This window comes from Ostrea edulis, chromosome 5 (genome assembly GCF_947568905.1).
Source record: "Ostrea edulis chromosome 5, xbOstEdul1.1, whole genome shotgun sequence".
Lineage (NCBI taxonomy): Eukaryota > Metazoa > Mollusca > Bivalvia > Ostreida > Ostreidae > Ostrea > Ostrea edulis.
The window spans coordinates 66921652-66934833 of NC_079168.1; the positions used below are offsets into that span (position 1 = coordinate 66921652).

At 37.2% G+C, this 13182-nt stretch overlaps 1 protein-coding gene across 1 annotated transcript in view; it reads right to left on the reverse strand.

Annotated features, from left to right (window-relative positions):
- Positions 1-13182, reverse strand: part of LOC130054689 (calmodulin-beta-like) — a 45613-nt gene that overhangs the window by 9410 nt on the left and 23021 nt on the right. Inside the window, exon 4 of the mRNA XM_056165204.1 lies at positions 8335-8580. Coding sequence (XP_056021179.1) covers positions 8335-8580 — 246 coding nt within the window. The remainder of the gene's footprint in view (positions 1-8334; positions 8581-13182) is intronic.

The window sequence follows — 13182 nt, forward strand, 5'->3', positions numbered from 1 at the left end:
TTTTTAACCAGTTTTATTGCATGAAAGATGTTCTAATATTATTTACAATATTTTAAATGCAAAAGAAGATATCCCAACTTATATGGGCAAGTGGAAAACTAAACTATCTTCATGTGGAGTAGATGATATTTCAGTGCAAGATGTGTTTAAAATTTGTTTCAAAACATCTAGTGATTCTTCTGTTCAGTGGTTACAGTTTAGAATTTTACATAGAATTCTTCCTGTTGGTTATTATTTGAAAAACATTAGTGTTAAAACAAATGATCTCTGTAGATTTTGTACAAGTAATATTGAAACAATAACACATATTTTTACTTCTTATAATAAGACCCAAACATTGTGGAGTGAGTTAAGTCTTCATATATATAGAATATTTTCAGAAAGAATTGGTTTTAATGTGTCAAATATAATATTTGGTGAAATTCCAATGTCTTTAAATAATAAAGCTATAAACTTTATAATTCTGTATGCTAAACAATACATATTTATCTGTTTAATGCAGAATAAAGAACCAAATCTTGTTGGATTACTATGCCACTTAAAGTTTAAATATCATGTAGAGAAATATGCTGCAATTCAGATAAAATATGGATGAAGTGGGAAAATATTTTTGCAATTGATTAATTATTACTACATGTACATGTCATTATTTTTAGTACATGTATTATTGTTACTATTATTACTTTCACTATTGTACAGCAAGTAACCTAAACCACAGGGAGATTGAAGCATGTATGCATGTATGAAAGGTATGTTTGTGTAAGTGTCTGATGTATTTATGTGACCAAAAAAAATTAATAAATTATTAAAAAAAACAAAAACAAAAAATTCTGCCCGGCGTTTATGGAGGAACATTTTTTTGTGTTGCAGATATTTTCCTATCAAATTCCTAAAAGAGTAACTTATAGTAACTCTCAAAAGCATATGAAAATCAACTCATCTACGCGCATGAGTAGTACATAATCAAATAAAGTAAGGGCTTTCAAGCTATTTGTGGTGTTTTCATGGTTTTTGTATTGATAAACTTGTGAAATTGAACACCTTTACCCTCGTCGCCCGGAATAATTTTTATATGGATTAAAAAATTACTAAATAACTTACAATATTCTTCTTAGTTTCATCCCGGGCGACGATGGAAGAGGGGTTAAAATATCAGTTGAAAAATGCGCCATCGTGACGCAATTTGCGTTGGTCGTGGCGGTTGAAGAGGAAACGAGAATCATTTGAGTAGTAAATATATTTTCAAATAATATATGCTCATATAGTTATTTATTTAAACACTTTGACATTTATTAAAATCATCATCATAATAATAAAAATCCGGATAAATTTAAGCCTATCTTACAGACCGGATGCCATTTTTGTTGTTATGTATAAATAGCACCAACCGACGATTCGTGAGAATTCATATTACATATCAGGCAAACTACATTTAAATAGTTTATAATATGTATACGGTGTGACCGTTGGACCGAGCAAAGCATGTACGTAACTCCGTGTCCCGAATGGTAATCATAATTCCGTTAAATACGGTAGATTATGATTCATTTAAAAACATATATTTTGAATGAAATTTCCTTGCCCTAAACACCCAGTAACATCTCAATATTAAAGGAGTTTATATGGGGACAACAGTTTTACTTGATCCGCCTATTCATTGAATGCGGGAAATAAAACGCAAGGCGACGTAAACTGTGCATTGTGACATCACATTTAGCCTCGACTTTTTTCTCTTTTTCAAAGCAAACATATAAACAACAATAATACATTCTGTATGCAATGAAAAAGGCCGTTAAAACTAAACAAAATTAACCAATAAATTCAAAATGGTAATTTTATTGTATACTCTTATTCACAGAAACTCATGAACTCGTTCATCTATTTAGTCGTATTACGGTTTTATATGTATTTATTTGCTAAAACCTGTTACAATGATAATTATACTATTCACTTTGAACAAAATGAGTGTTTAAATTACGAATTGCACGTCAGAGTCTTCTGTTATTGGCATTCAAAATAAAACACGAATAACTGTTGAAGCAGGTAATGAAAAAATAAATGGCGGCGCCCATATGGATCACGAAAATTTCACTGAACGTATATAGAGATTATCTCTTTTTCTTTTGCTGATTTTGACTTTTTTCTTTTACATACGTGTTACCTTTAGAGCCTTGCTTCGCGGATGGGCCTTCGGCCCGTCCGAGCTTCGCTCGGTATAACGATGGACGATTCTTTTAATAAATAATATATTCCTTGAAGATCCAAGCATTATTTTTTACATTTGATTAAATGGGAAACGGCATGTGGTATATTACATGTAACAGCAGACGACAATATCCACCTAGGTACGTACGTACATCAGTGACGTATTTAGTGCGAGTGCAACATTATATATTTTTCAAAGACAACAATTTATTTGTCAGAAAGTTTACGATGGTTATTCACGAATATAAAATTTTACGCACACTATATAAATATACACCGCGTTCGCCTCGCATGCGGAAGGCCCGGGGTTCGAATTCCGACCGCGACAGACCTAAGTCGTTATAACAGGTAGTGACAGGTTCGCTCAGCATCAGGTGTGAATGTCACGTGACGGGTCCTCGGAACGGATGACCGGTGTCAATAATATGGCGCTGGGGGGTCTTCAGTGTTCTACAATGGTTACAAAACTATTTCGTTGTTTGGGGAACACTAATTCACTTTCATTTTTGAAAACACAATACAAAACAAAAAAGTTTGTGTAGCTAAGATAGGGATTAATCTACATTTCTTGCAAGGCACTTTTTACTTGCATTAGTCCTAGAAGGAATATATGTTACTCATTAAAATTATTTTTAAATGGTATGACTGAGGTGCCTGAAAAATAATTTGCTCCATATGTGTTACTCGTATTACGATATGTATTTTAATTTACAATGATTGAAATAGATTATAGGCGCATAGATCGTTTTTCAAAAAAGAGGGGGGGGGGTGACTTCTCGAAAACATTGACAAACACAAAAATAGGGATTTTGGTATCATTGGTCAATGTAGTGTATCCAATGTATCACTTACAATTACATTTCATCTATTTTTCTCTACTACTATGAAATGCAGTCCGGGGGAGGGGGGGGGGTACACAAAGCGAATACACAACATATGGATATATACAAATATAATATTGAGACTCGCGTTAAAATTTTGTTTTTCTCCATTCGAGATCAATATACGATGTATGTATATACTTTCATAATGAGAAAATGCAGTTTATATATGAATGGTTTTCTTTTATCATGGGGCAGTGGTTGGTTAGCAAATCTTAAGTTTTATTTCTCTTGTATAAACTATCGAATGATTTTTGTATTTTACAACTTTTAAGAGGGTTTCTTTGGGCAAAAGTGGATACAATGACACTAAATTGCACAAACCAAGTGTTGGGGTGTACCAGCTTTGTATCGCTCAGTTGTACAGTACCGAACACATTGACGATTTTTTTGTGTGGAGAAGCCTGATAGTGGTGAGTGAGAGTGTGTGTGAATATGTGTATGTGAAGTACCACATATAAAACCTATGCTTAGCACTTAAGGCTATAGCATTGATTTTTTTTAACGTGCCAACACCTGTTGTGACACAGGACCTCCTTTTTTAAGGTCACAAAAAGCTGAAGATATCGAATAGTGACTGATGAATTCGAATTTGCGTAATTTCTATAAAGAATGCAAAATAAAGAGTAGGGCAAACACGGACCCCTGGACACAGTCGAGGTTGCATCAGGTGCATATCTGAAAGACCTGTGATTCTCACTTTTGTCGAGCGTTTGTCGAAGAGCACATGTATGTCTACGTCTCAGGTTCGACGTGGCATGTCATGAGCGGGGTTCGAACACACTATACCTCCCGGTTACGAAGCGAATGCCCTACCACTGATAACCGTAACCGTTTCATAATTATCTTCCCTTTGAAGTTGTGTTTCTAGTTTCTCAGAAACACTGCGTTTTTTCCTGAGTATACCTATGAAATGACATTTTGCTCCAACTTAATAATAAAATTCAGTGATTTGACTTTATAAAGTGATGACTTTAAGCGAAACTGTTTAAACCCCTGTGACATCAACTTGTTTGTCAGTAGCCTATCTCGAGTTATCGCAATTCACCTTTGAATTAGAACGCTTTACCCGATATAGTATTGCGTTGTGTGACGACACAATTGAATGAGACGATTGAACAATTTGAATGACATGTTTGATGTAATACAACAAGAGTTTTCATTGGCCGATTACAGCCCGCCCACTTTCTCGAGCGGATTCAGTGTAGCTCTTTAAAAAGATCCACCTCTTATAAAAACCTTCCGTTTACGGTACGCGGGTCACAAAAAGCTGCGGACGGTTGAGGCCTGAAATCGGTGTATTCTTGTGTTGCTGTCTCATAAACCCAATATAAAAAAATCTTCAACATATTTTGCTACTATATACTTGTGTCCAAACATACCTTCAAATATTCATTAAAGCCACACACGACCCGAAAACTCGCAGCTTCAAATGATTTCGTTTGTTGACGTAGCCATGTTCGGTAGCCGGTCAATTCGAACTCTTGCTATTGGTATCTATTCATAAAATTGGTTGTAAGTTATGTATTCGCTCTTCATTTATTACCAACACGAACAATTAATAGAAATTAAAACATTTTTTGTACCAGTTTTTGTAAAGGTAAAATAAGCTCTTGATTAACGAAAATGCAATGCTACATAAGCTCATTAGATGGAGACTGGCCGGCGCGGCCGCCCCTGGCTAATGAAAGCCACATCGCCGTGAGTTTAGCTATTCGAATAATTATCATTTAATAGGACTGGGGTACGTGGTATATTATTTAAACTATTTAGCTAAAATATTTTTGGGGTATTAGTACACATCTAGACGCTATTGTGCCAGTATGGAAATGAACCGGGATTCGACTGGCTACCTAACATGGCTACGAACGAAATCATCAAAAGCTGTGATCAAGTTTTTGGGTCGTATGGGGCTTAATAAATATTTGAAGGTATGTTTGGACACAAGTATAGTAGGAAAATATGTTAGGAATTTTTTTAAATATTAAATTTATGAGACAACAACACAAGAATACAACTTTTTCTCTTTCTTCCTTTGAAGTTTTTTTTCCCATCTAGCATCTGGCCGTCATGTTTTCAAATGCTGAATACTCCCGTATAAGGGAATTTGGGCGGACTTATACATATGGACCAATGAGAGTTTCAGTTGCATTTCGCAATTGTATTACAGATTCAATTGTGTCGTCACACAACGCAATACTATATCGGCCAAAGCGTTCTAATTCAAAGGTGAATTGCGATAAATACTGATCAAACTCGCGCGTATCGAATCAGTAAGAAATATAAACACCATATGCAGGTGATATTGGAATATTATGGCCTTCAATTCGAAATTTAGTTATTTCGACGACGTTTTACCTATTAACAATACTCATTTTCATCCATATGCAATCTTATCTTGCACACTGTGAGGCCTAGGACCATCACATTTGATCAGTTTGTGCATCTGGAGGAAAGTGTGTCGCTAACCGAATAAAGGTTAGTACATTCCTTCTGGAATGCTATGGCTCTGCAAACTCAAATCGTACCCGGCTCAAATCTTGCACAATGTGAGGCCTAGGACTATCAAACTTGGCCAAGGAAAGAGATTTCCATATATTGACAACGTAACACATATAAAAGTTATTTCGCTTTTGCATGTGTTTAGCTAAACATACCAGAGGTGGAATCGGGAGCTATGGAGTAAGAATCCCCTGTTAACATGAGTCCTATATCTTGATCAGGAACACGGAGTACATGTAATCAGTATGTAAGAATGAAACACGTGAGGAGCACTCGATCCATTAATAGCTTAGATTATCATAACGAACATGAAATTTGCGAAAAGCTGATTTTAAATCATACAGTTGAAAACCCTGCAACATCAAAGTATTCGTCAGTAGCCTACATCGATTTAAAATGTATGCTATTGCGTATTGAATCAACTGACATATGCATGTGTATGAAAGGTGAGGATAACGAACAGTAATCAATCTCATGAATCCCACCAGCAATACAATACAAATGGATAGTTAAGTAAATACGGATCCCTGGACACACCAGAGGTGGGAGGAGTAAACATACCCTGTCGACCGGTCACTCCCGTCGTGAGCCCTATATATTGATCAGGTAATCAAAATCAGTGTGCTACGAACGGTCTAACAATTGGTATGAAACACACCAGCCATCATATGACCCAATGATAGGTTTTATTATATAGCTAATAAATAGTCTATTATAAAGTCTGCGTAAAATCTAGAGGATGTTAGCGTTCAATATCCTGAGAATTTATTGAACGCTAACTTTTCATTGCGTAAATTGAATGCGCCCGAAACATTCCGAGTATGAGCGTTCAATATTGACGTTACCGTAACGACGTTAACAATCCAAAATGGCAGACGACGGTCCTCCGAATCTGACAGAGCCGGTATTTGATATTTACTTAAGCAAAATGTTTTACTGTACATAAATTATGATGTCCCCATTCACTCAATCAGTTTGCTTCATGCATTAATGACGGTTTAAATATTGAACAGTTACGAAATGCATGCTGTTATTGCACACCTTCACCTTAGATGCCAATATTGATGAATTCTCGTCTATTTTGGGGGTATTTTGAGTGAAAGGGGATTTAATTTAACAACTAAATACTTTGGCTATATAATAAAAGGGTTATTTAACTTATATAGGTGAATATTGGCACTCGTTGGATGTCAAAATGCACTCGCAAACTCGTGCATTTTCACAGCCAACTCGTGCCAATATTCACCAATATAAGTTCAATAACCCTATAGTATTGGTAAACTAGATCTTTATAACAACCATAGAATTTGCAAAATGCTGACTTTAGACAAGACTTTTGAAACCCCTGTGTAATCAACTTGTTTGTCAGTAGCTTGCCTCCATTTAAAAACTGACAATATGCAGAACTAGATCTTGCGTATCGAATCAGTTGAGATGTAAACACCATATGTAGGTGATATTGGAATATTGCTACATAAATATGGGAAGTTGACGATGGAGAAGCTGAAATCATCCCGTTTGTCATGAAGTTGAGTTGTTAGTTTGCCGTCAATAAAATATCTAAGAAGCAAAAGTGGACGACTCTGTCGTATCAATATATGAATGAAAGTTATTATTGTTAATAGATAAAACGTCGTCGATATATCTAAATGTGGAATTGAAGGCCACAGCAAGAGATTTGTTCTTCTCACATATAAGTTTCTGAATAAATTCTGCTTCATATGAACATAAAAACGAGTCAGCTAACAAAGGAGCACAATCCGTGACCATGGGAATTCCGACAGACTGTTGGATGAGGAGTCAAGCAAGGCCAATGACAAAGTCTTGGGTAACAATGTAATTTTACAAGACCTTGGCAAGCACTGGAAGACAATCCTGTTGTCCTCGTTCGAGGAAGTTCTCTGTCAGTGATGGAAAAAAGGGGGTGGACATGAGAGACGCCAAGATCGTTACCCTCTTCAAGAACAAGGGCGAACATAGCGACTGTAACAACCAAAGAGGCATATCGTAACTCAGCTTAGTGAAGAAAGTCATCCCCCGGGTTATCTTTGTCAACCTGCAGAAACAGGCCGAACGTGTCTTCACATTTGCATCAACGCTAGATATGTTCCTCTCTCCTCCAGGTCCAGGAAAAAGTATATATCAGCAGAAGTCCCTGTACATTGCCTGCGTCTTACCAAGGCGTTTGACTTCATCAGCAGAGGACACTTCATTACCCTGCCCAAATTTGGCTGTCAACCAAAGTTGCAGAGCTTCATTGAGTCCTCTCACAGCAACATGCAGGTAACGGCAGTACCTCTGAGTACTTCAACATCTGCAGTTAGGTCATACAAAGTTGTGTCATTGCTTTCACACTGTTTGGGTTTGGCCATTCTTACGCATTGACATAATATATCTCAATCATGTGATCAAATATTATATCCTTTGTGTAACACTGTATTTATATATTCCAAATTTTGTATGACCTTGTACCTTCTACGGAGAGGACTTATATAGGCAGTGCCCGTTGTCCGATCCAATTATGAATTATCATAATAAAATACTGTTTAAATTAATCCTGTGATCAGCCTAACCGTAATAGTTGAATTGTAATTCTGATATCTTATACCGTTAATGTTGAACGATCAGACTTTGGCAATGCCCTTTAGTGATATTCTTTGACCGGTTCATTGTTATATTTAACATATTGGATTTGCTCAATGTCAACACCTTACGATGTAAATGATTTTCTATCTTATAGTCTTACCGTTATAGTTGACTTGTCCGTCCTTGTCTAGATCTGCCTCACGAATCATTTCTTTAACATCTTCTTCTGACAACTTTTCCCCCAAGTTGCACATCACGGACTGGAGTTCCTGAGCACTAATGAATCCATTACCATCCTTGTCAAACACCCGAAAGGCTTCTCTCATTTCCACTTCTGGATCATGAATGCTATTTTGGAACTTCAACATCATGGAAACGAACTCACTAAAGTCAACAAAGCCATTGGCTACAAAGAAAGACACAGAAACATTGTAAAGGATATTACTGTAATTTTCTAGTTATGAAAGGTGGAGATACCGAACAGCGACCAATCTCTTAACTCCTATAAGCAATACAAAATAGAGAGTTGGGCAAACACGGACCCCTGGATATACCAGAGGTGGGATCATGTGCCTAGGAGGAGTAAGCATTCGACCGGTCACTCCCGCCATGAGCCTTATATCTTAATCAGGTACACGGAGTTATCCGTAGTCAAACTCAGTGCGTCAAGAACGGCCTAATAATTGGCATGAAACACGTCAGACAGTATTCAATGCAACCCATTGATAGGTTGTGTTGGCAAATTAGATCGTTATAACGACCACAGGATTTGCAAAATGCTGATTTTAAACGAGACTATTGGTACCCCTGCACCATCAACTTGTTTGTCAGCAGTCTGCTTCGATTTAAAAGCTTATCTTACACAGAACAAGCTCTTGCATATCGAATCAGTTGAGAGATGTAAACACCATATGCGGTAATAATGGAATATTGCTACATAAATATGAGAAGTTGATAGAATGTAAAACTTATACGGTACCAATTTTGATGCACCAGATGCGCAATTCGGCAAATATTGTCTCTTCAGTGATGCTCAAGCCGAAAGTTTTGGATATTCGAAATGACAAATATAATAAAATAACGAGAAAGAATTACTTAGAATATTGTCATTTCACGATAAGTGGTAGCTTAGTGGTTAGGAAACGTTAGGTTTGTAACCGAGAGGACCAGATTCAATTCTTGTCAAACTAAGACATTTAACATAGAGTAGGTAGTCACTGTCCCTTCGCCAAGTGTCCGGCATTAGGAGTGAAAATCAGGAGACTTTCGGATATGACTTTAAAAACGGAGGTCCGGATTATATATCCTGGTAGGACTTTGCATGATAAAGATCTCTTAGGAATACGACCGTAAGCACCATGTATACATGTAAGTTTAAACTTGTACGTTGCATACAATTTGTACATTTATTATTGCAAAGCACAGGTTCAATATACATGTAATTGGTTTTTAAAAGAGTAACACATCAGTCTGATAATTGTATATCAGTGTCAATCTTCATATACCATGCTATGATATGCAATTATTCATGAAGTTAACACTTTAATTTATCAACCCAATGAAGTTATATGTAAAACAATAAGATTAGACAATTATTAGCCTCGATAAATATCACTTCTCTGGGATTGATGGTAAATAATTGTATCGTATAAAAAGATGTAATGATTATGAAATCCTGACCATTCCTTCAATCCATCAAGTTAATGACTTTTTAAAATTAAAGGCATTAAGCTTAAATTTGATAAAAATAATATCCGTTTCATGAAAAAGTGAAGATAACGAACAATTACCAATCTCATTAAAGCCAAAAAAGTGATAGTGAGGCAAACACAGACACCTGCACACACCAGAGGTGACACCAGGTAACCAAGAAGAGTAAACATTCCCCGTTTAGTGACCACATCCAACATAAGCCCTATATGATTAGCAAACACAGCAATAGGGAATCAGGATGCAAAGAATGACCAAACCACGTCAAGCAGCATTCCACCCTATCGCGGGGTGGACAAATTAGATGATTATAAGAACCATACAATCTTCGAAATGCCGAAACTCCGCAACACCAACCCACCTACCAGCAGACCGCCTCGATTCAAAACCAACCGCATACAGAACATGCCCTCACGCATCGAACCCGCCGAGAGACACAAACATCACACACAGGTAACAATGAGACGCCGCCGAGAGACACAAACATCACACACAGGTAACAATGAGACGCCGCCGAGAGACACAAACATCACACACAGGTAACAATGAGACGCCGCCGAGAGACACAAACATCACACACAGGTAACAATGAGACGCCGCCGAGAGACACAAACATCACACACAGGTAACAATGAGACGCCGCCGAGAGACACAAACATCACACACAGGCAACAATGGGACGTCGCAACACAAACACGGAAACACAATCACGGAGAAGATAAAGCCATCCAGTTGGTCATAAAGTGTGCTGCTGCCAACGCCCATGTCCAATGAAATAGCCATACATGAAGCAGAAATGAAAGACCCTGTGGTGTCTGTCATTCACCTTGAGCCTACCGGAACATATCAAACCGACACAACAAGGAAAACGAGCATTGTATCGAAATACCGAGCAGAAGGCCACAGCAAAATATCCTTTCCTTTCTTCTCATACAATCTCCGCCCCATAAAAATACAAAATCAGGTCAGCCAACAATGGAACACAATCTGTGTTCACGTGAATCCCAACAGACCGCCGAAAGGTCCGACCATCAGAATGCAGACATGGCCAACGCAGAACTACAGCATATCCCCAATATCACCATCAGAGCACCTGCACACACAACCTGAGCGGTGTTCAACAAAGCAACCCCCTGGATGACCGACCACAAGATACAAACACCTCCGACTTACATTACCACTGAAGAAGCGGTCATCTACGACGTCAAAAGCCAACCTTTAACTCACCGCGGGAAACGATGGTGTAAAGTACCGATTTTTGAAAGTTTTAAATTCAAATTTAATGAAATTTTTTTGTAACCCTTGTGAATCCACATTTGTTTTAAACCATCTGTCACATAAGTTCTGGCATAATACGTTTGACGTTCCTCATTCATATCAGTTAATATTTTTGTGAAAAGTGAAGATAATGAGCAGTGATCAATCTCATAACTTCTATAAGGAATACAAAATAGAAAGTTGGGCAAACACGGACTCCTGGATATACCAGAGGTGGGATCAGGTGCCTAGGAGGATTAAGCATCCCCTGTCGACTAGTTACACCCGCAGAGCAATCTGTAGTCGAATAGGTATGTAAATAACGGTTTAGGAATTGGTATGAATTCCGTCAAGCAACATTCAACCTAATGACAGTTGGTATTCGCAAATTAAATCATTACAACGACCATATAATTTGCAAACTAACTTTATACGGAACTGTTGACATTTCTGCAGCATCAACTAAGTTGTCAGTAGTCTGCTTCGTTTTAAAATGTGATCATATGCAGAACATGCTCTCGCATATCGAATCGGCTGGGAAACGGCACGGGTATGCCGTGAGATGGGTTTTTCATAATTGTTGAACTGATTATAAAAATCGGACATTTACCATCCGGATTTTATAGGAGGGTCATCTCAAAAGTTTTTTACTATTGGATGCTATGGGAATTTGTTGGAAATGCAGCATTTTTAAAATATCTATTTTGTATTTCTGTCCTAGAGGTTTCTCATTCTTTCTAATATATGAACGTTATAGTGAAAAGTCACCACATGGTGATATTGTACAAAAGTCGATCCTTTGGTCCAGGAATTATATCAAAGTTAAATTTGTTCAATGCCTCATCCCTCTAAATTTGGCATATTGTGGCAGATATCGGCGTAGAAGAATTACTTTGTAAAGAAATACATCTTTGAATTGCTGATGTTTCTTTTGATGTTTTATCAACAAATTGTAAAATGCTCAAGGTCGCCTCGAATATGCGAGCAATTCATGCTTCGTTCTTCGGTTAACAAAACTGGAAAACAATGATATACATTGTAATAGTCATTTCAGCATTTTACCCGATTCATATCACAAAAGCTTGATTTTGCTTTAAAAACACAATACTTAAGAAAGTTATAACATCGCACCAACGACTGAAAATAAAAACCCTCGCAGAGCTATGCCCACTCGAATTAGACTCGGCCTCGTTAAATGCCATGGACCTTGGACTATAACTTGACGTAAAGCATGTTGTTACTGACGTTCGTTTTCTATAATTGTGACTTGTAACTGATAAATTACAAATCAATAGTTCAAAATATATTAATTATGAGATATGGCAACATTGGACTCTTCTTTATGACTGCAGTTGCACCTACTCTATTGGCCGTGTAAAAGGCTAAATATTCCTTGGTTTGCAATTACACAAGATCGTAAACATAGGGTACAATATTTCGAATAAATTTTGTTATGCCTAAGAATAACTTCCGGTTTATTTACTGAAGAGATATAGATAAAGAATTCGGAAGGCAACTGACACTACACTTCGTTGAAAGTTGCCTTCGTGTAGAATTATCATATACAAGTATGATGCCTTATCTCTCTTTGGAGATGACGTCATTAAAGCCGATAAATTCTATAACAATATTTTTTAAATCTGTTTTTGTCTCGTAACCGGGGAAGTCGTGAGTTCGAGCCCCGCTCATGCCATGACCGCGTCACTCAACCTTAAACATACATTGTAGGTAGTTATTGCTCCTTTGCCAAACGCTCGGCATTTAGAAGTGAGGATCACGGGTATTTGGAATATGACCTTAAAGCGAAGGTCCCGTAATGAGGCAGGCGTTCACAAGTTAAAGACCCTCACTGCTACGGCCCTAAGTACTAAGTCTAAATTTGTGATTTTTCATTGGTTACTTCACGATATATAGTGAACAATTCTCAAAGGGATATCAAACAAATAAGTGTCTGTCATACAACTGTTAGAACTCAGAAAGGTGTTACAATGGTCCTTAGGGTCGTGATCAAAAGATCAATGTCGGATAAAAATCTGAATTG